The following is a 24788-nucleotide window of genomic DNA, read 5'->3' as shown; positions in this document are numbered from 1 at the left end:
GCCTTAAACCATACAGATACATAAATTGTTTTGCTATTTTCCTTTAAAGGTTTGGATATATTCCTGCTCTTTCTGAAAATAATTTGTTCCACACATAGACAACATGAAACGTATCGTAACAGAGGATAGATAGCAGAGTGTATGAAATAACACAGTGACTTTTAGATGATTAAGTACATTGTAGATAGCGGCAGTTAAAGACAATTTTACTCACAGAGGAGTATGCTTTAACTGATAATGTTGATGCAAATTTTAATTCTGCATTTATATTTTTAATATATTGCATTTATTCAGACACCAATGCTTATTCCAAGGACAGAACCATGAGGACCTTCTGTTCAGGTTAAGGCCAGTATTTTATGCAATATACTTCAGCTGGTTTGGGTTCTCCTTGTATTTTTCAATGTAGTCTCTGTCAGTTAAGGATGTTTTTGCTTCTTCAGATCAGGTCGCTATAAAATAAAGTATCAGGGTTAGTAAAAATGAAATCACGATATTGATTTACAAACCTCTCCTCAAATACACAAAACAACTTAACACAGTTTGCCTTGATTTTTCAGGAAACAATAAATTTTAAAAATCTGTAGGCTATCAGTAAAATCTAGAAATCCAACAGAAAAATTGCTAAGAATAAAACCTTAAAGCATAATGAACAGAATACAAATACATTTGGGATGTATTCTAGGTAACATTGACACTTTCAAATTCTTTAAAAAATTGCAGAGAAAAATTAATTTAGTTATTACCCAATCAACTGTTAAACCATAGGCTTTAATACTTAGGTATTAGGAACATGTGGAGTTTGAAACGAGAGAGTGACCTTATTTGGAAGGAATACTGGGAAAACAAATCCATAATTTACAAAAATAAAATGAGACATCTACTGAATCTATGAGCAAGGAACTGGAGAGAGGCAAAGAATAAACGTATTTACTTAAAGCATAAAGCAAACAGCTTATAACATTAAAATAAAAAAATACAATGATAATGATACCATTCACAAGATTTATACAGCACTTAAGCACTCGAGCAACTCTTTTAACATGGTAGCATTAAGGTAATTTGTTATGCAATTGGCTTTATCATTTTGCAGGAGCAAACTGATATTTAAAAGTAAAGAAAGCTGGACAAGAGTAACAAAAAGAGATGAGATTAACGGGATTGGAATCACAGTTGACTACCTCCAGATTCTATAAAATGAGTCATAAATTTCACACTAAAAAGCCATGTGTTCTTTAACAATTATACAGTAATTATTGAGAATACACAAAAGTGGGAACTGATTTTCAGTTTATTCAACACAAAGCCAAACCAGCTGGAAATTATAATTACCACAGGAAAAAAACATCAAGTGTCTAAACTACAATAATCAAACAAAATAACAAAGTTTTAAAAATATTTTATATTATTGTAAGTAAAATTAATGGAGAATATGCCAGAGAATTGTTATACTACGTGTGAGACACTACATATAATGACTAAATCTAAGAGAAAAGTTAGACTGAAAGGGGGATATGAAAATTAGGTAAAAGGCAAATTGACAGGTAATTGTGAATTATTAAATTAGAAGCATTGCAAATAAAGGCAATTAACTGTACTGCACTAAGGAAGTATGGAGTAGAAGAAAAACAAATTATGGAGGTATACTGTAATATTAAAATTTTTATAGAAGATCATTTGTTTTCTTTCCTTTTTACTTCCACAGTTAGGATAGTCGTTGCCTACATTTATAAAACTGACAAACTAACAATGTAACTATAGTAAAAAGTAAGATGAAAAGACACTGATATTAAAAATTGAGAGAAATAGTGGCTAGGAATTCAATGTGATAACCTCCTCAAAATACACAGAAAAAGCTACAATATTTTGAATACAGAATCATCAAGACCTGGTGATGAAAAGATAACACTAAGAAGGATGAAGGGGCAGAGCTGTGATAGATCAGACTTCAAGGCTTCACCCCTGCCCAGCCCACAAAATGGATAAAAAGAATGGATTTAGGGGCGGATAAGCGCTGAAGATACCAGCAAAGTAGGCTCTGCTGATCTGTTCTGAGAAGACCAGACCCCACTGCACTGAACTTTGTAAATTAACAGGGATGGAGACCAGAGAGAGTTGAAGCACTCTAGGATGCTAAGACTCCTGTCAGCTGTCACCGATGAGGCATGCTGCATCGGTCCTACTGAGACACAACACAGAGGCAGGCGACAGTTCAAAAAATCTGCTGGTGTTGGAAAGGGTGCAGGAGCACAGCAGGTCTTATGGAGGAAGGGCAGGCATTTCCAGCCCTCCTTCAGCCCAACTGGCCAGATGCTTGCAGCAGCCAGTTCTGAAACCCTGCCTGCTGGCTCTGCCTATGCATTTTGCTGAAAACATACCCACTCCGCATACTCAGTCCAGCAGTAGTCAGATTTTGCAGGAAGCCAGGCAAAGGGCAACCCCACACACAGTGCATCTCAAAAGAAATGCCAGCTGTCTCACAACAGTGCAGCAGAGGAGAACCACCACTGCTGGCAGCAGGAAACCTGTGGGCCTTGCCCACAGCCCACGAACAGTAGTTGTGGCTCAGCTACAACTGGGAATGGGGCACTGGTGAGCACGGAGTTTTGCACTTTTGGGTGCTGCATGACACACACTACATAAAGCCTCTACTGGGAAGACATGGCTGCATAGTGGATCTATCTAATACAAAGGAGGAAACACAGAGAGAGCCAGATAAAATGAGAAGAGTGAGAGATATGTTCCCAACAGAACAATACCAACAAGTGCAAAATGAAATAGAGATAAGCAATCCTCCTGATAAATGACTCAGAGCAATGGTCACTAAAGGTGTTCACTGACTTGAAGGCTAGAACTCAGTATCTCAGCAAGAACTTCAACAAGAGAGAGAAAATATAAAAAGGAGACACTCAGAGCAGAAGAATACAATAACCACACGAAAAACACAATATAGGGAATGAACAGGAGGCTAGAGGAGACAGAGGAACGTAACAGTGAGCTAGAAGACAGGGTACTGGGAAGGAACTGAGCTGAGGCACAGAGAGAGTAAATAATTCTAAACATGTGAACATGGTATCAGAAGAGTGCTACATATCAAAATGAAATAATATTCACATAATAGGGATCCCAGATGAGGAGAGAGGCAAAGGGATATAAAGTTTATTTGCCAAAAAAACTGGCAAATTATTTCCTTATTTCCCTACCTGGGGAAGGAAACAGACATTCAGGTCCTGGAAGCCCAGAGAGCCCCTAACAAGAAGGACACAAGGAGGTCCACACCAAGACACAAAGGAATTAAATTGGCAAAGATAAAAGACAAAGAGAATCTTCAAACCAGCAAGAGAGGGGCAGACAGTTACCTGCAAGGCAAACAGTCACGAAAGGCCATCAGCTTTTCCAGAGAAACATTACGGAGCACAAAGGAGCAGCATGAAATACTCACAGTCCTGAAAGGAAAGATTCTACCACCAAGAACTCTCCACCCAGCAAGGTTATCATTCAGGATCAGAGGAGACACTGCAAGCCTTCCTGATGAACAGAGGTTACAGGAATTCACCACCCCCAAACCAGCCTCACAATATGTTTCAGGACTTGTTCAGATGGAAATGTTTTTAGGTTTAAATGGTTTTCATTGGTGAAAGTAAACATACAGGTAGGGCATAGCCCATAAAGGTAGGGCAGCAATCACTTGTAAAGCAATTATGGTGTTCAGAAGGGAATAGTAGTAAAATCACCCATACACAAAATCAGCCAGGGATACACAAAAGATGTAGATTATGACATCATTCCTACAGCATGGAGGAGGATGAAGGAAAAATTCCTATGTGTAGACACACGAAGAATGAGGAGGAACCAATCCAAGCATAACACTAAAGGAAATCACCAAATCACAAGAGCTGGAAAACAACTAGCAAAATGGCAGTAACAAAGTAGTTATCAGTAATTACTTAAAAAGTAAAAGGACTAAGCACATCAAACAAAAGACATAGTGTGGCAGAATGGATTAAAAAAAACAAGACCTATCTATATTTTGCCTACAAAAGACTCACTTCTGACCCATAAAAACGGGAAAAGGTATTTCATGCAACCCATATAGGGAAAAAACCAGAAGTAGCAGTACTTGTATCAGACAAAATAGACTGTTAAACAAAGAAAGTAACCAGACAAAGTAGGTCATTACATAACGGTGGAAGGCATCAGTGCAACAAGGGGATTTAGCAATTATAAATGTCGATGTGCCCAACATAAAAGCATCTAAATATATAAAGCAAATACAGGCCTACAGGGAGAAACTGCCAGCAACACAATGAGGTAGGGGACTTTTAACACCAACTAACACCACTGCATAGAACATCCAGACATAAAATCAGTAAGGGAACAGTGCCGCTGTACAACACATCAGACCTGGACGACTTGACAGTAATATACGGATCGTTCCACCCAAAATTAGCAGAACCCACAATCTTCTAAATTGCACACAGAAGGTTCTCCAGAACAGATCACATATAGGGATGAAAAACATGTCTCAAAAAAATCTAAGATTGACATTCTATCAAGCATAATTTCAGACCACAATGTTATGAAACAAAAAGTCCATTACATGAAAAATAAACTGTGAATAAAACTCAAACATATGGAGGAGAAACAACATCTTTATGAACATTCAATTGATCAATGAACAGATCAAAGAGGAAATCAAAGAACAAAGGAAACCAATGAAAATGGAAACACAACTTGGGACTCTGGCAAATGTCCCAAGAGCAAATACAGTGCTGCCTCAAGAAATGAGAAAATTCTCAGATAAGCAACTCACAGAAGAACAAACAAAGGCCAACACTAGTAGGAGGAACACAATAAAGATCTGAACATAAAAAAAGGTATAGAGATTATGAAACTAATACAAAAAAAAAGCAATAACGCCAAGAGTTGGATCTTTGAAAAGATGAACATAACAGAAAAAACCCTCGCCAGACATTTCAAGAAAAAAGAGTGCATAAACAAGTTGACATATGGATCACAAATATATAAGATGAGAAATGGGAAGAGAAGTCACAACAGACACCACAGATGGTTAAAAAATACAGGAATACTCAAAGGCAATTTTATGCCAATAAACTGGATCCCCTACAAGAATGGGATAAATTCTCAGAAACGTACAATTTTCAAAGACTGACCTGAAAAGAAAAAGAAAATCTGAACAGACTAGTTACCAATAATGAAATTGAATGTGTAATCCAAAAGCTCCAAGAACCAAAATCCTGGACGAGAGAGCCTTCCAGGTGAACCCTACCAAACAATTCAAACAACTGTTTTGTTGTTCCTTCCTTTCTTAAGTGTCACAAAATACAGAAAAGAAAGGAGTACTTCCAAACTCATTCTACCAGGTCAACATTAGCCTAATGCTAAAACAAAAGATTCTTAAAAAAGGCAAATGTCAGACCTCTAATTCCTGATGAACACAGAAGGAAATATATCAACAAAATATTAGCAATGTGAATTCAAATATATAATCAGAAGAATCACTGATCACAGCCAAGTGGGGTTTATTCCAGGTATGCAAGCATGGCAAAATATTTGTTAATCAATCAATATGATACACCACATTAACAAGAGGATCAAAATACATACGATCACTTCAGAGGTGCACAAAAAGCATCTGACAAAATTCTGCATCTTCATGATAAACATCCTCAGCCTAACGGTAAGAGAGAATATACCTAAACAACACAAAGGCTGTGTATACGACAAACCCACAGCCTCCATCCTATTCTATGGCGAATAGCTGGAGGCTTTTCCTGTAAGATCAGGAACAAGTCAAGAATGCCCACTCTCACCACTTTTATTCAACATAGTACTGGAGATCCCAGTCACAGCAATCAAATGAGACAGAGGTAAGTCTTAAAATTGGTGAAGAAGGAGCTGAACCATCACTGTTTGAAGATTACATGACACCATATAAAGAAAAAACTCCACAAGACTTCAACATAAAATCAAGAGAATAATTGGATTCAGCAAAGTTTCAGGGTACATAATGAATACACAGAAATCTGTTGCATTCTTATGTACTAACTACACAGTAGCAGAAAGATCAATCAGGAAAACGATGCTCATGAAAATACCTATCCAAGACAGTGAAAGACCTGGACTTTGGAAGCTCTAAGACACTGATGAAAGAAACCAAGGGCACAAATAAATGGATATCTCTCCTGTGTTCATGGATAGGAAGAATTAATATTGTTCAAATGTACATCCTAGTGAAAGCAGTTGACAGATTCAGTGCAGTCCCTATCAAAATGCCAATGGTATTTTTCAATGAACTAGAAAACAATCCTAAGATTTATAGGGAAACACACAAAAAACCAAAAGATCCTAAAGAGCAAAAGCAACCCTGAGAAAGAACCCGTGGTGTGGGAAGATGGCAGAGAAGGATGGCAAGTTTGTCTTGCTCCCAACACATAAAGGAAGCAAGTAGAGCAACTACAACAATGAAAAAGACCTGAAAAATACAGAACTGACCAACTTCACAGGGTGATGAGGGGAATACCACACTGAGAAGCGTAAACTGGCAGAGCCACAATCAATCGGGTCTCCAGCCATTCCCCCACTGCAGCTGGAGGAAGAGGAATGGAACCAGGAGGGGATATGCACTCAGGAACTCTGCACACATGGCCCAGGAGATCTGCTGTGGGAGCATGAGTGCACATGGAATAGGGCTGTAATAGGGATGGACACCAGGGACAGGTCGAGAACTGAGGGAGGTTGTAACACCTGTATGCTTATGGAGGACAGGCATGCTCCACAGGTGGAAGAGAAAGAAGAATAAGAAAGTACTTTTATACTGTGATTGAAAAAGAGCAATTACCACCTTAATATGGATTCCTGTATAATTAGGAAACTATGACTCTTACAATAAACACAAACCTAAAGTTTATGAGAGGTACAGGAAAATCTGGAATTGTGACTTCCAATCACAACAGTAAAGAAACCCATCAAGTAACAAGCAAAGAGTGTAAGACACAAAGAAAGGAACAGACAGCAGCTACAAAAAACAACCAGAAAACAATCAGTAAAATGGCAATATGTACATACCTAATAAAATTTCCCTGAAGTGTAAATGGACTGAATGCTCCAATCAAAAGACACAACGTGGCAGAAGGATAAGTACAAAGTACTGAGACACATCTATATGAAGCCTAGGGAGACTCAATTCAGCCCCAAGATATATACAGAATGAAAGTGATGGGATGTAAAAAGGAATTCCATGTAAATAATAGGGAAAAAAGCAGAAATAGCCATACTTACATCAGACATAATTGATTTCAAAACAAGGAAAGTTAACAACAAAGAGGACATTACATAATGACCATGGGTGAGTCCAACAAGAAGGTATAATGATTATAAAATCTATGCACACAACGCAGGAGCACCTAAATATATGACAAATAAATACAAACAGAATTAAAGGGGGAAATACACTGCAACTCACTCACTTTAACACACCACTGACATTAATAGACAGATCCACCAGATGGAAAATAAATAAGGAAAAGGATCTGAAACAGACATTTGATAAGATGGACTAAACACATATCTGCAGAGCATTCCACAAAATAGCTGCAGAATTCACAATTTTTCTGAAGGGAATACACAATGTTCCCCTGAACAGATCACATACTAGGCCACAAAAAGCCTCAATAAACTAGAAGAGTTTAAAATTTTATCAAGCAATTTCCAGGCCACAATGACATGAAACAGGAACTAAATTACACACAGTGAGCAAAAATGCCTAAAAGCACACAGAGGCTAAATAACATAGTTCTATGTGATCAAGGATCAATGACTGAATTAAAACAGAGATAATTCAATACATGGAGACAAAAGAAAAGAACTCAGCAGCTCCAAACCTGTAGGATGTGGTGAGGCAGTTCTAAGAGGAAAGCACATAGCAATACAGGCTTACCTCGAGAAAGAACAACAATCCCACATGAAGAATCTAAACTGAACACTAAAGCAACTAGGAAAGGAACAACAAATGACAACCAAAGTTGGTAGAAAGAGGGTCATAATAAAGATCAGGGCAAAAATAAAAATATACAGAATGAAGCAATAGAAAAAGAATCAAAGAGCTGGTTGAGAAAATAAAAGAGACCAATCCTTAGCCAGATTTCTCCAGAGGAGAAAAAGAGAGTACATAAATAAACAAAAACAGTAAAAGAAATAGTCATAATGGACACCACAGAAATGCAAATATTAGAGAATTCTATTTGAGAATATGTGCTAATATATTGGAGAATATAGAAGAAATGGGCAAATTCCAAGAAGAACACATCCTTGCAAGACGAACCCATGACGAAACAGAAAATCTCAACGGACCATTTAGCAGTAAAGAAACTGAATGGTAATCAAAAAACTCCCTAGAAACAAAGGACCAGGTAAGCTGGATTCACAGCTGAAAGTTACCAAACATTTAAAATAGAGATAATACCATCCTTCTTAAAGAACTGCAAATAGTAGGGGAGGGAACACTTCCAAATTCATTCTATGAGACCAGCATCACTCTTTAACACCAAAACCAGATAAACACACTACAAGAAAGAAACTTGTAGACTGATATCGCTTGAGGAACACAGATGCAACAAAACATTGGTGAAACAGATTAAAAAATACAGCAAAAGGATCATCCATCCAACCAGGTGGGATTACTGCAAAATTACAAGGATGGTACAATATCCGTCAATCACCATTACCCAACACATTAACAAAAAGAATAAAAACCACATGATCATCTCAACAGATGCCGAAAAGCATTTGACAAAATGCAACATCCATTCTTGGTTAAAAATTCTCAACAAATTGGGTACAGAGGGTACACACCTCACCATAATAAAGGCCATATATAACATACCCATGCTTACTATCATCATATTCAAAGACAAAAAAATTGAAAATTTCCAAGATATGGACCGAGACAAAGATGTCCACACTCACCACTTTCTCACCATTTCACGTAGTACCGGAGGTCCCAGTTATGGCAGTCAGACACAACTAAGAGATAAAAGGCATCCAAGCTGGTGAGGAGGAAGTTAAGCCTTCAGTATGATCACATTACATGGTATATATATATATATATATATATACACATACACATACTAGTAACTGGATTCAGCAAGGTGGCAGGATTCAAAATTAATATATGGAAATCTCCTGCATTCCTTTATTCTGACAAATAATCAAGAGAAAATGAAATCAGGAAAAGATCTGTACTTAGAATGGCTTCCAAAAAAAAAATCCCTAGGAGTAAACCTAATGAAGGAGGTGAAAGACCTGGGGGCCAAAACTGTTAAGACACTCATGAGAGCAATTAAAAAGACACAAATAAATGAAATATATCCTATGCTCCTGGATAGGAAAAATTAATATTGTCAAAATGATCATCCTGCCCAAAGCTATTGACCGATTCAGAGCAATCCCTATGAAAATACCAATGGCATTCCTCAATCAACTAGAGCAAATAATCCTAAAATTCATAAGGAACCACAAAAAGTCCCAAATAGCCAAACCAATCCTGAGAAAAAAGAACAAAGCTGTGGGAATTATGCTCCCTAACTTCAAGATCTACTACAAACCAACAATAATCAAAACAATATACTACTGGCACAAGAAAGACAACCACAGATCAATGGAATAGAATAGAGAGCTCACATATAATCTCAAGCATATGTGTGACAAGGAGCCTCAAATATACAATGGGAAAAGACAGCCTCTTCTGGAACTGATGTTGGGAAATCTCAGAAGCTACATGCAAGAGAATGAGAGTGGATTACTGACTACATAGCTAAAAGTAAGCTCAAAATGGAGCAAAGACCTAAATGTAAGACATGAAAACATAAAACCATTAGAAGAAAACACAGGCAAAATTCTCTTGAACACAAGCATGAGCAATGTTTTCCTGGACACATCTCCTGGCCATAAAAAACAAAATAAAAATGAACAGTGGGACCACATCAAACTCAAAAGTTTCATATAGCATATGACACCTTCAGTAGAAACAGGAAACCTACAGCATGAGAGACTATATTCATGAATGACTTATCTGGAATGGGGTTAATATCCAAAATATACATAAAGAACACCAGAATAACTAGTAACCAACCTTAAAAAAGAGGAAAGGAACAGATCCTTTTCCCAAGTAGTCATATAGATGATAACCCGGTACATGAAAAATGCTCCACCTCTCTATCATCAGGGAAATGGAAATTAAAAGCACAATGAGATATTACTTTCCAGCCAGAATGGCCAATATCTAAGAGAAGAAATGACAAGTGTTGAGGAGGATGTGGAGAATTAGAAACCCTCCCACACTATTGGTGGGAAAGTCAGTTGGTGCAACCACTGTGGAAAGCAGTATGGAGGTTCCTCAAAAAACTAATAATAGGAATTCTATAGGGCCCATTCATTCCACTCCTAGGAATTTACCCACACAAAAGAATATCTCTGATTCAAAAAGACATGTGCACCCTTTTATTTATCACTGCATTACTTAAAATAGCCATCTACGGAAGGAACCATAGATGAACGGATGAACAAGATATGGTACATATACATGATGGAATATTATTCAGCCGTAAGAGAGGGAGAGAAATCCTGCCCTTTGCAACAAGAGGGTATTATGCTCAGTGAAATTAGCCAGGAGGAGAAAGACAAGTACCAAATGATTTCACTCATCTGTGGAGCACAAGAACAAACCAAAAACTGAAGCGACAAAACAGCAGCAGGCTCACAGAACCCCAGAAAGGTCTAACAGTTTCCAAAGGGAGAGGGACTGGAAGGGAGTGTGGGAAAGGAGGGGTTATGGGAATAAGGGGCATTACAATTAGCACACATAATGTAAGGTGGGGCACAGTAAGGCAGCACAGCACAGAGAAGACAAGTAGTGACTCTATAGCATCTTACTATGCTGATGGACAGTGACTGTAATGGGGAATGTACTGGGGACTTGATAATGGGGGGAATCTAGTAACTAAACTGTTGCTCATGTGATTGTGTATTAATGATACCAAAATAAAAAATAAAAAAATACAAAGTAAATAAAATCTGTGGTTCAGTTTTTAGTGTAACTACCACAAATCTATAAAATAACTGATCAAAGTTCTGAAAAATGAAGAGAAAAATTAGTAATTCAACAATTACAGCTATAGATGTTAATACCCTATGGAAGGATGTGTGTGTATATATATGGAGGACATATGCAAGATATAAAAGAAATAGAACACTCAGACAAAAAACCTGCAAATAAATAAAACATCTGAGCAACGCTAAAATTAACAATCTCTAAAAGAACATTCTACAGCCAACAGCAGAGTATGCATACTTCTCAAGCACACAAAGAACATTTCACAGGATAGACTCCATCAGACTTGTTAGTCAGCAAATTTTAAAGTACTGAAATCAAACAAAGTGTATGATTTTTATGATACATTTTATCTCAATTCAATGGTGTTAAAATGGAAAAGGGCAATAAGGGAAATTCACAAATGTGTTGAAATTAAACAAAATTCTAAGTAACTGTGTTAAAGAAAAGTCACAAGGGAAACTCAAAAGCACTTTAATGTGAATGAAAATGAAGATACAACACACTAAAATTTAAGTAATGCAGCTAGCGTGCTATTTACAGGAGAGCTGATAGTTGTGAATATAGTTAAAAGAAAGGTCTAAAAACAAAAACCCAACTCTGCTCCTGAAGACACACGGAAAAGGTCAATATGAACCTTAACCAAGTGATGAAAGCAACATTTAGCATGGAATTTAAGGCAAGGAGAAATAAGAAAAACAAATGTGAAAACTCAACTGGCCAAAACGTGGATCTTTGGAAAGAGTAACAAAATCAACAAAGCTTTAGCAAAAGTGACCAAGAATAAAAGTGAATCTCTCATTAATATAAGTGTCACCACAAAATCCATGTCTTCACATACATAAAATGCAGGACAGTATAGGTTATTGCACATAACCATATCAGGCCAAAACTGTTAGACCTTACTATCAGGGAATGTCTCATAGTAAGGCATTGAATAATCTGCTTTATGAATCACGGAACTAATAATCGTAATCTTCATTCCAAATACCTCTTGTTTTTGCACGAGGTTCCTTCCCTCTGTTGCACAGAACTTCCTTGTTTCTTTGGGTAATTTATTCTCAAAAGATTCTATGTAAATATAAGATACAATCAAAGAAACTCAGGTAAAATCTAGCTTTAGATTATTAGTTGACAATTCACTTCCATTTTGTAAAAGTTAAGAAATTACTCACTTCCAAATCAGAAAGCATATTTAAAAGTCTTTGAATCAAACATCGATCAACCGCCTCGCCATTTCTTTCTTTTTCAATCAACAGAAGAGTCCCGTGTATAGTCTTGCTCTGAATGTTCTGATCACACATTATGTGTGATTTAAATAATTGGATCCCCATGTCCCTATAAAAAAGGAACTGTCTAAATAAGTGGTAATTATAACCCCGTAAATTTCAGCTTGTGTTTTGCTATCGGTTGTGCTTTTAAGTAAATGAATAATCCACAGTCAAAGCAACATACAATTTTATATTAAACTCATCTGTCCACAGTTGGCTAAATTTTTCTTTTTTTCTTGATTGTCTAAAATAGATCTAAATAATATCTAAGAGTTAAGTAAAGTTCACTGAAAGACATATATAATTCCAATAAATAAAGCAGTATTTAGAATAGCTTTAAGGCTTTTAAATATTCCCATTTTAAGTTCCAAAGTAGTGTCAATTTAGTATAAAACACATGAAAAGTGATTTTCATAGAATGGGTCCTAGAAGTAGTATGCTTCATCAACAAGATATTTTATTAACACTAAGATGAAGGGATAAATTAACATTTCAATCTAGGATACTATGTGGTCAAATATAATTTTAAAGATATTTAAAATTTTATGATATGAATAAGTACAGATTTTGAAAGTTGTATTTCTCTTGTGTATCTTCTTTCAGTTAGCACATATCAAACAGATGATCATTAAGTTGCCTGTAACAACTCTTTTAAAGCAATCACTGTCATCCTTACCAAATAGAATGTAACTCTGGATTCCGAAAAACATAAGTTCTATCTAGGAACAGAAAAATGTTCCTGATCATGATCTGTCAAAAAGAAAACAAAGATAAAGCATTTACAAAGAAAATATTTTTTTATTAAATTATTGACCACCTGTCAAAACCTTATTCTTAAGAAAAGCACCTTACTTCTGGCATTTGTATATATTATTACCAGTTGCAAGATCAAATATGGGCAATAATACATCTCTTTGTCTTGGAAAAGTAACTTTACATTTTTCCCTCACTTTCCACACTATTTGTTCTAAATTCCTCCTTTAATAATAAATATTAGCAGAGATTTATGAACGTTTATTCATATAAAGATTATGTTTTACATAAAATACTGATATTCAACAGGGCTAATATAGTTTGCCTAACAAATAAATCTTGGAAAATCTATGAGTACAAGATTAGAAGACTGAAAAATGTAAGGAAAAATCTACAGTATAGAATTGCAGGTAGAATATCAAGAAGAAACATAAATTCACTACTAATGCCAAGACTCTACAAACGTAAGCTCCTATGGCTTGTATTTGAAGACAAAACATTTAAAAAGACACTTATTAGGATTTATTATGAAGATATTGATATATGTAAGTTAACTGTAATTTAAACAAACACTAGAATGGTAGTCCTCAAATGTTCCTATCTCAAGTCCCCTTTTACTATTAAAAAGCACTGGCAAAACCCAGGAACTTGCACTAATTGGGTTATCTCTACGGGTATTTACTTTACTAGAAAATTAAACTGAGTATTCTGTAAGTACCACATTGAAGTAATCTTATTTAATAAAAGATAATTTAATAAAAAGAATTGTTTAATATATTAAATATAAAATAGTAACAAAAGATACAAATCTTAAGTTAAAATCAACCTCTAGAGATCCAATATAAAGCATGGTGATTACATTTGATACTACTACATTAAATACTTGAAAGTTGCTGAGAGGAGATCCTTCATGTTTTCACCATTAAAATTAAAAAGTAATTATATGAGGTGATGAATGTGTTAGCTAGCTAATGCCACCGTCGTAATCTTTCAGCCATATATAACTGTTATCAAATCATCACATTCTACATGTGAGACTCATATTGTATCTCAGAAAGTATTTAAAGAATTCACACTGTGAAAAGAGACAGAGTACTAATACTTTAAACACACCTATTAAGTTCTAGAATATGCCTAAACATCTGGGGGAAACTAAAAGAGATACAAGAGGAAACCAGAATTGGATGGGGGGCTTGTAAGATCCTAGAAAGCAACAGAGAATTGATAACTCTTCAATTGTGTCTTAGAGAATGAATTAAGAACTTTCCAGGCTGGCAGATTAAATGCTGCATGGAGAAATGATTATAGGTGATATGCTTATTTCCCCTTAACATAGTATCTTTCAACTGCACAAAAAAAAAACACCCACAAAGGTAAACTATGTTGTCACAGACTTAATTTTATGGCATGTTCACATTAGCTGGAAATGTTGTAAATAAAAGTAAAAGATTATAAAATGTGTTTGTGCAATCAACATTAGGTGATCATTGTATTCATTAATATTGTTTTTAGAAAAAAATCTATGTATTTTTATTTTTTTGCTTGTAACTTAAAACATTCATGGCACCTGGGATAACTCCCTTGAGGAACTTTGCCCGGTGCCTTTGGAAGTGTTATGGGAAAGGGTAGGTATGCTGTCCAGGGAACTCTGGCAGGGAGCAGAGTTGTGGGAGATCAAAAATGTGATGCTGACAGGGTTCACAGTCTTTATGTTGAGCTAAGACTATCACATTTTTACATGAGTATGAAAACCAGAAAGCTGTGATATGGCAGCCATCAATTACCAGAAAGGACACACCTAACTGGAAATAAGTGAGCACTGGGCTTAACAATTCCAGAAACAAACACCTAGTGCAACCAAATATGAAAGGCACCTCATTAAAACAAACAATAGTAAAATAAACACTTTCACATTTTAATTGATTTGGTGCTCTCCTTTTTGTATTTTCAAATTATAAGCTCCCACTAACTATTCCAAACAATAAATAGTTTAAACCCTAATCAAACTTCAGGCTTTATGTAGGAAACTGAGTAAAAGAACTGTTTTCAATTAATGCCAAACACTGAAGTCGCATCATTTTGTATTTACATATTTTTAAATAAATAAAAAATACATAAAATGCATTACAAATTTTAGAAGTATATTAATTGTATTAGTCCATATTATTCTAATGCTATATTACACCAAAACTGAGAAGCACACATATTTCACATCATATTATCAGTAGCAAAAAAAGAGTAATGCCTCCTATGGAATATCTAAAACATTTCCCCAACTCAGCATATTGCCTTTGATGTGGTTCCAACTCCTTTTCTGCACACTCCCTGGCACAATAAAACCTGATTATAAATCACTAATTTCAGAAACTATTTAATGAGATTCAGTTTTGTAATTTCAAAGTGATGTGGTTATAAATAACCTTACATTTTATGCCTCTTTGTTTGGCTCTAATAATATAAACTCAACTTTATGTCTAAAATTATGTTTTTAAAAAAAACATTTTCCAAATTGTAGGTGGACAAATCAACTACAATTTCAATTTATATAATTCAGAAAAAACTTCTATCATAAAAGCACTTCCAAATATGTTTTTAAACAAAGCATGAGTTAACTGCATGTTTTATTTTTCTTAGCTGGAACATTCTCACAAATTTGACAACATCCTTGCAACTAAAAACATAATTATTATACTCTACCATTTGCCTGCAATGATTTTGCCAGCATTGATCAATGTTCTTTATGAAAGAGTCACTATCCAAAGAATTCATGAGGTAATGTTAAGAAAAAGTTTACATTCTAAAATTAACACTATGAAAATGGAAGACATGGCTTCTAAAACAAAGTATTTGGTAGAATAGGTTAATGCTTATCAGAAGTCCAAACATCTCTAAGTCTTAGCACGTAAAGTATTAAAAAATAAAATTCATTTTACATGTCTAACAATTACTCTACTCAAATCCTGCCATTTTCAACAACATGGCTGGAGCTAGAGGGTGGTATGATCAGTGAAATAAAAGTCAGGAGAAAGACAAGTACCAAATGACTTCACTCATTTTTGCAGCATACTAACAAAGCAAAAACTGAAGGAACAAAACAGCAGTGGAATCACAGAAACCCAAAATGTACTAACACTTGCCAAAGAGATAGGGACTGGGTGTGTGGGTGGGAAGGGAGGGATAAGGGGAACAAAGGGCATTACAATTAGCACACATAACCTGTGGGGGGAGCACATGGAAGGTAGTATAGTACAGAGAAGACAAGTAGTGACTCAATAGCCTCTTACTAGGCTGATGGACGTTGACTATAATGAGATATAATGGGACTTGATAATGGGAGTTATCTAGTAACCACAATATTGCTCATGTATATTAATGATAATAAAATAAATACAGAAAACGTTTATTAAATTGATCTCATAAAACACCATTTGTTATTCAAAATGAAAATGAAGCAAACTTTGTCTGCCATATGTTGAAACTACAAAATATATATTGTCAAAAATGGACTAAAACCTATTATGGTGAGCATTACATAATTTATACAGATGATGAATCAGTAGATTGTTCATCCACAACCAATATAATATTGTGCACAAATGTGTATTTCAAAAAGATTATTATAAAATATATAAAAAATAAGATAAAATCATTAAGTGAAAAGATGATCTAAGGAAAGAAAAGAACTTGCAGCATCTGGTTTCAAAAAAGGATACTCCCTGAACTGATGAACTTGTGCCTTCATATGGAGTTCACAAAGCCACGTCAGTTGTTTATACAAGTTTGCAGATAAATTGAAGGAGCAAATATTTTCAACAATCTGAAAAATTTTAAACATATTTGCTTAAACAACACTTGAAAAAATGAAATACTTTTCTATATTCATTAAAGGTATTGAATACTGAAAACAGAGTTCTTCATACAGATTAAGGAACTAATACAAATGTCAATACATTAATATAACCACAAAATTGTAAATTTCTATTTCCAAATTTGCAATATATGACAAAAACCTAAGAAAATATACTTAAGATTTTCCATCCAAATTAATGGTCACAAAACTATCTTAAAGAAAGTAATATCAAGATATTAAAATTTTTAATAAAAATGTAATCTGAAATTACAGATATTAAACCCATGGCTTGTCTTGTTAGTTCATAATTTGTTGTATAAGACTTCAAAAAGGAAAGAGAATTAAAGACAGGTTGTACAATAATCATAACCATAAACAATTTTATTAAATGCTGATGGATAATGCAATGACCATTTAGTTTATATTAAAATATACCTGACTAATGGAGTGATGTCACCAAAACAGGTGACAGAAAACTTCAAAACCCCCTCTCTACACTAAATGACAATTAGGCTGGCCAAAAAAGGGGCTCTGAATCAGCTATTGCAGAGCTCTGGAATCTAACCAAAACTTAAATCAGAGGAACATTTACTGAAGAAAGATGCTGCTACTTTTCAGTAATAGATCCTTGTGTTAAAGCACCCACTTAACTTAGTGATAGCAAATCCACTGCTTGCTGGGGACAGTCGAGGGAATACAGACCTTGTTCTCAAGGAATTGTAAATGCGTGTTTCCACTCTTGGGCTTGTCTTTGTGTCTCCTTTGGAATCTACTCAAGAGAGGGAGCTATGAAGGGAACTTTCTCTAAAATCACAGGCAAATATACTACTAGGCTTAGCCATCTGAGGCAAGAGATAACTAATGGGACAAGGAACATGTAGAATATCCTAGAAAGGATCAGAGGTTGGAAAGTTAAGTATGAAGAAGTAAGTGTTTTGAACTGCTTCGTGTGTATTCTTAGAACATGTAGGAGGCCACACACATGCCCAAGGATGTATACATTTTCAGAAAAGACCTGAGTAACCCCTAATTTCACATCAAGTTTATCTTCAGGATATGTCCAGCTGAAACGACAGAAGACTAGAGCAGAACAGTAGAGAGCATGGCTAAAAATGAGTGAATGCCCCAACACAATTTTTGTTTTGTCTGGCTGTAGGATTGAAGCAAATTTCAGTAAAATGACTGGTTGAGTATAAATTAATGAAAAGGAATGTCAAAAGCCCACACAAAATAAAGAAATTCTGTCTTTAAAAAATGCTTCAGAAAGGTGATTAGAAGGCAAATACTTAGCACACAAACAAAGCAGCATCTTTTTTCTGCCTTGGGGTAAAGACAAAATATGACCTTCAGAGAGGCCATATTACAATACTCAGATCTTCTATTTGCAAAAAAATTATAAGGATGGTCTATTCCAGGAATAAAGAAATGAATAAAAACTATCGATACTGGCTTGTTACAATAAATTAAATCAACTGTTGCAAATACACTCAAGTGGCTAAAATAAGCTTGGAAACAAAAGAAAACAGGGGTGAATGCCATGCCAAAGGAAAACTTAAAGAAAGAAATGTACACCTTTAAAAAGAAACCAAAATTCTGAAAAATATGCAAGGCTGAAATAAAAATTCAACAAAGGGAATCAACAGAAATGAACTTACAGAAGGCAGGATCAGCAAACATGCAGATAGTTTATTAGAGATTATTTAGTCTAAGAAGTGGAGAGGAAAAAGGATGTGTGGAAACAGTAATAGAGCCTAGGATACAGCACTCAAGACAGCGTGGTTTGGGAATAAGAATAGAAATATAAATTAAAGAAATCAAATTTAGAGCCTAGAAATACAATTTATATCAATGGCTCCACGGATATTTAACAAGTCTGCCAATAACTTTTAAGGGGGAAGAGCAATCTCTTAAATAAATTCATACCCACATACATACAAAGGTGAACCTTTCCTTATAGCATGTACAAGAATTAAAACACACCAAAGGGGTAAGCTGTAAGATCCAAAATAGTAAAACCCTCAGAAGGAAAGATAGGATAAAATCTCCATGGCCTTGGGTTTGGCAGTAGTTTCTTAAGTGTAACACTGAAAGCAGAAGCAAAAGAGGAAAAAGAGAGAAACCGTACTTCAGTAAAACTGAAAACTTTTGTGCCCATTAACTGACACAATCAAAAAGTGAAATGGCAACCCACAGAATGGAAAACAACCAGGTGAAAATCACATTGGTATGGTTATAATAACCAACATATATATGAAATTTATGTACTTCAAAACAGAAAGACAATCCATTTAAAAATCAACAAAGGATTTAAACATTTTCCAAGATATACTAATGACCAATAAGCACTTACAAATAGCATTAATGAGATAAGCCACTAGAGAAATGTAAACCTCAGTGAACGTCACTTCACTTCTAGTAGGGTGGAAATAATTTTTTTAAATGGAGAATACCAAGTGTTGATCAAAAATGAAAAAACTAGAGCCTTCATGTACTACACCTAAGGAAATATTAAATATTTATAATTTTATATGGGACATAGTTTGGCAGCTCCTCAAAGTTAAGCACCACCACACAACCTGAAATTCTACTCCAAGTTTAATATTCAAATTAACTGAAAACAGACAGGGATACTTCTACAATAATGTTCCCAACAGTATTAGTTAACAGTAGTCAGTAAGTGGGAAAAATGTGTCCATAAACTAACAAGTGAATACATAAAATGTGGCACATAACAGAGTAGAATATAATTTCACAATGAAGTTTTAATGCATGCTATCATCTGGATGAATCATGAAAACATTATGGTAAGTCAAAGAAAACTACCACAAGAGACAATATATCATATAACTCTGTTTCATTGAATATTCAGAACAAGAGACAAAAGATTTACAATTCTGTTTTATGAAACATTCACAACAGGTAAATCCGTAAGGAGAAAAGGCAGGTGAATGTTGGCCAAATGCTGGGGTATGGTGGAAGAGGAGTGGTTGCTTGGTAGGGACAGGATTTCAATTAGGGTGAGGAAAATGTTTGGAACTTAATCGAAATGATGGTTGCACAGAATCATAAATTGTACGTTTTAGAATTTTTGTTGCATCAGTTGTGTTCCGTGAATAACATCACTTTAAATAATTACATAGAAATAGGACTTGAGAAGTTTCTTTAAAAAATTACAGATATTCCAACAGGCACATATAAACATTTTCATCATCATCAGCCCTTTGCAAAACTAAAATAAAAAACTTGTAGAGGTATCACTTCACTTTCATAAAGACAGTTATAACCAAAAAACTAAAAATAGCAAGTGTTAGCAAAGGTGTACAGAAAAGAGAACCCTAATACCTTTACTACAGCGATGTAAAATGGTGCGACAGTGAGGAAAACAATGTGGAGGAAAACAACGTGGAATAAAACAAAAAGAGCATCAGTAAATTAAAAAAGATTGAAATTCTACCAACCAACTTCTCAGACAACAAAGCTATAAAACTAGAAATAAATTATACAAAGAAAGCAAAACACATGGAGGTTTAACAACATGCTCCTAAATAATCAGTACATCAATGACCAAATCAAAATACAGATCAAGCAATATATGGAAACAAAAGACAAAAACAACACAAATAATTAAACAATCATTAAGCTAATGCCTACCAAGGGATGTATGGAAATCAGACTGTGGTACAGCCATAAATAAAAAATCATTCAGCCATGAAAAAGCACAAGTTCAAAAACATATTCCAAGATAGACAAATCTTAAATACATTATGCTAACCAAAAAAAAAATTGACACTAGAAATAACATATTATTTAATATTATTCATGTGAAATATACAGAACAAGTTAATCCTTAAAAGATGAGAAGCAAATTAGTGTTGGTCAGAGACTTAAGGAGTAGTAAATGAGAAGTAACTGTTCAGTGTGGGAAAGGATTTCCCTTTAAGTGATAAAAACAGAACTTGATAGAGATGGTGCACACTTTACAGAGCACAGCACTGTAAATGTACTAATTGTTACTGAATTGGTTATGGTCAGATAACTTTTTATCAAATTAATTCTTAATATAAACTTTTGTACATGGGAGAAAATATTTGCAAATCACATATGTAAAAGTCCAGTGTCCATAGTATAAAAAAAGTTTATTCAATTTAACACAAGATAAACAACTCAATTAAAATGGACAAAGGATAGGAATAAACATTTTTCATGGAGATAAACAATAAGCCAAAAGTATCATGAACAGATGCTTCACATCAACAGTCATTCAGAAAATGTAAACCTGAGCAGAACCACTACAAATTCTCTTATTAAAAACATAGAAAATAAAAGGTGTTGTGGATATAGAAAAACTGGATCCCCATAAACTGCCTTGTACAGGAAAATAATATGATGCAGCCACTACAAAGAAACTATTAGGCAGTTCTCCAAAAACTTAAATATACAATTACAACATGACACAGTACCTCCACTTCTGTCATAAAATCAAAATAAAAGGAAGAATGTGTTTGAACAGAAACATATACAAATATTCATATCACAATTATGCATAAGGAACAACCCAAATATTTGTTAACTAATGAATGTGTAAATAAAATGTGGTAATCATCAATGGAGTATTATTTTTCATGAAATAGAATGAAGTACTGAAACATTTTATGACATGAATGAATCTTGAAAATATTATTCCAGACACAAAAAGTGACAGACTATATGATTCCATTTATATGGAAAATTCAGATTAGGTAAATCAATAGATACAGGAAGCTGATTAACAAAAATCGGGGGCTAGATTCAAAAATGAATGGATAGAAATCTTTGGGTGTGAGGTTTCCTACTGAGGTCGTGAAAAGATTTTAGGCTATATAATGCTAGTGGTAACATATTATGAACGTACTGGATGTCACAGAATGTAAAACTAAAATGATACTATTTTATGTGTATTTCCCTACAATAGAAAAGGATTAGGCAAGATAAATGCTTCAAGAACTGTATATTCAAAGGAATATGTAAAAATGCTTTAGTATACAAGGTAAATATGCCACCTTCTTCTTAGAAATGAATAGACACATGTATCTAAGGGAATAATATTCTGATTTTATCTGTAAACTTAAGGCATATAACTGAAACTATTCCACTTACGAAGAAGGAAGAACTAGAAGAGAAAGAATGATTGCTTCAGTTTAGTGCTTACTATCAGACACTATTCCAAATCCTTATGTAAATCACATATCATTTTATCCTCCTAAAATTACACCATATCATAATAATATACTTTTATTATTAGCACGTTAGAGACAAAACATCTCAGAATCAGTAAGTTGGTATTACTTGCCTAATGATTTCAATAAGCCTATCAAGTGATTTCATAAGATGGCTGATAAATGGGAGACTTGTAAAAGCAATATATGTCAATATATCAATATATCAATAACAATCAAGGAATGTACTACAGAATCTAAGTATTTATCCAAAAGAATTGATGGTCAGTGTTACAAATTTTACAAGAATGAGAAAAAAGTAAAAGTGATCGAGGTAGCAAGTATGTGAAAGCATTACACAGAACCTAAATAAAAGGAAATGAAAAGAAATTCAGAAAACAATGTCAATGGCTTCTGATTTGTAGAGTTCATGTATTATACAGTAAGAGTGAAGGATAATAACAAAAAGAAGCAAATGCAATAGTAACTGCATTATTATAAATGAGTAAATCCAATGAATAAAATTACTCCTGAATAGTTTCTCTCAGATTTTACTGTATTAGGGAGCATTTACTTGAGGTCATTACATAGTCAGAATGGAGGAAAAAGATGAATACAGTATAAAGAAATTACAAAACAAGCAGGCAATTTGATGATTTAATTATCTTGTGATCTTATCCTCCATTAGTTACCTACTTATTAAATTAAATACAAGGCCCAAAATGGCCTTGAAGTCCATTTGTGATTCAGTATATTCCTCTCGGGTTTTAAAAAATAGGCTAGAACTCTCTCTGCAGAGCCAGAAATATATGCACAAGAACTTGCTAAACTGTGTGGAAATACTTGAAGAATATACACTGAAGAGTACAACTGCATACAAAGCATAGATATAACTAAATAAATCATATAAAAACACAGAGAAGTCAATCCAACAGAAGAATATAAACATTATAAATATATATGCACCCAATACAGGAGGACCAACATATGTGAAGGAAATACTAACATAATTAAAGGAGGAAATAGAATGCAATGCATTTATATTAGGAGACTTCAACACACCACTCACTCCAAAGGACAGATTCACCAGACAGAAAATAATTAAGGACACAGAGGCACTGAAAAACACACTAGAACAGATAGACCAAATAGACATCTATAGAACTCTACACCCAAAAGTAACAGGATACCAGGATACACATTCTTCTCAAGTGCACATGGAGCATTCTCCAGAATAGACCACATAATAAGCCACAAAAAGAGCATCAGTAAATTCAAAAAGATGGAAATTCTACCAACCAACTTCTCAGACAACAAAGCTATAAAACTAGAAATAAATTATACAAAGAAAGCAAAACACATGGAGGCTTAACAACATGCTCCTAAATAATCAATACATCAATGACCAAATCAAAATAGAGATCAAGCAATATATGGAAACAAATGACAAAAACAACACAAAGCCCCATCTTCCATGGGACGCAGCGAAAGCAGTTTTAAGAGGAAAGTATATAGCAATCCAGGCATATTTAAAGAAGAAAGAACAATCCCAAATGAATAGTCTAAAGCACAATTATCAAAATTAGAAAAATAAGAACAAATGAGGCCTATAGTCAACAGAAGGAGGGACATAATAAAGATCAGAGAAGATAAAAATAAAATTGAGAAGAATAAAACAATAGAAAAAAATCAATGAAACCAAAAGCTGGTTCTTTGAAAAGATAAAGAAAATAGATAAGCCCCTAGCCAGGCTTATAAAAAGAAAAAGAGAATCTACACACATAAACAGAATCAGAACTGAGAAAGGAAAAATCATGACAGACCCCACATATATACAAAGAATTATTAGAGAACACTAAAAAAACTATATGCTAACAAGCTGGAAAACCTAGAAGAAATGGACAATTTCCTATAAAAATACAACCTTCCAATACTGACCAAGGAAGAGACAGAAAATCTAAACAGACCGATTACCAGCAAAGAAATTAACATGGTAATTAAAAAACTACCCAAGAACAAAACCCCCGGGCCAGAGGGATTCACAGCTGAATTTTATCAGACATATAGAGAAGATATAATACCCATTCTCCTTAAAGTGTACCAAAAAATAGAAGAAAAGGGAGTACTTCCAGACGCATTCTATAAAGCCAGCATCACCCTAATACAAAACCAGGCAAAGATCCCATGAAAAAAAGAAAATTACATACCAATATCGCTGATGCACATAGATGCAGAAATACTCAACAAAATATTAGCAAAGCGAATTCAAAAGTACATCAAAAGGATCAAAGACCATGATCAAGTGGAATTCATCTCAGGGATGCAAGAATGGTACAACATTAAAAAATCCATTAACATCATATGCTTCCTCAACAAAAAGAAGGACAAAAATCACATGATCATCTCCACAGACACTGAAAAAGCATTCGACAAAATTCAACATCCAATCATGATGAAAACTCTCAGCAAAATGGGCATAGAGGGAAAGTACCTGAACATAACAAAGGCCATATATGATAAGTCCACAGCCAACATCATACTAAACAGCAAGAAGCTGAAAGCATTTCCTCTAAGATTGGGAACAAGAC

General features: G+C 34.5%; 1 protein-coding gene across 1 annotated transcript in view; it reads right to left on the bottom strand.

The window, feature by feature from the left end:
* Nucleotides 1-226: 226 nt before the first annotated feature.
* Nucleotides 227-24788, bottom strand: part of LOC130682187 (cullin-4B-like) — a 31086-nt gene continuing 6524 nt past the window's right edge. Inside the window, exons 5-9 of the mRNA XM_057496331.1 lie at nucleotides 16869-16972; nucleotides 15853-15922; nucleotides 13079-13152; nucleotides 12307-12469; nucleotides 227-452 (exon numbers count right to left, since the gene is read on the bottom strand). Of these exons, the coding sequence (XP_057352314.1) occupies nucleotides 420-452; nucleotides 12307-12469; nucleotides 13079-13152; nucleotides 15853-15922; nucleotides 16869-16972 (444 nt within the window). The 3' untranslated portion in view covers nucleotides 227-419. The remainder of the gene's footprint in view (nucleotides 453-12306; nucleotides 12470-13078; nucleotides 13153-15852; nucleotides 15923-16868; nucleotides 16973-24788) is intronic.

This window comes from Manis pentadactyla, chromosome Y (genome assembly GCF_030020395.1).
Source record: "Manis pentadactyla isolate mManPen7 chromosome Y, mManPen7.hap1, whole genome shotgun sequence".
NCBI lineage: Eukaryota > Metazoa > Chordata > Mammalia > Pholidota > Manidae > Manis > Manis pentadactyla.
The sequence above is the reverse complement of the archived record's forward strand: the minus strand, read 5'-3'. Positions and strand labels throughout refer to the sequence as shown.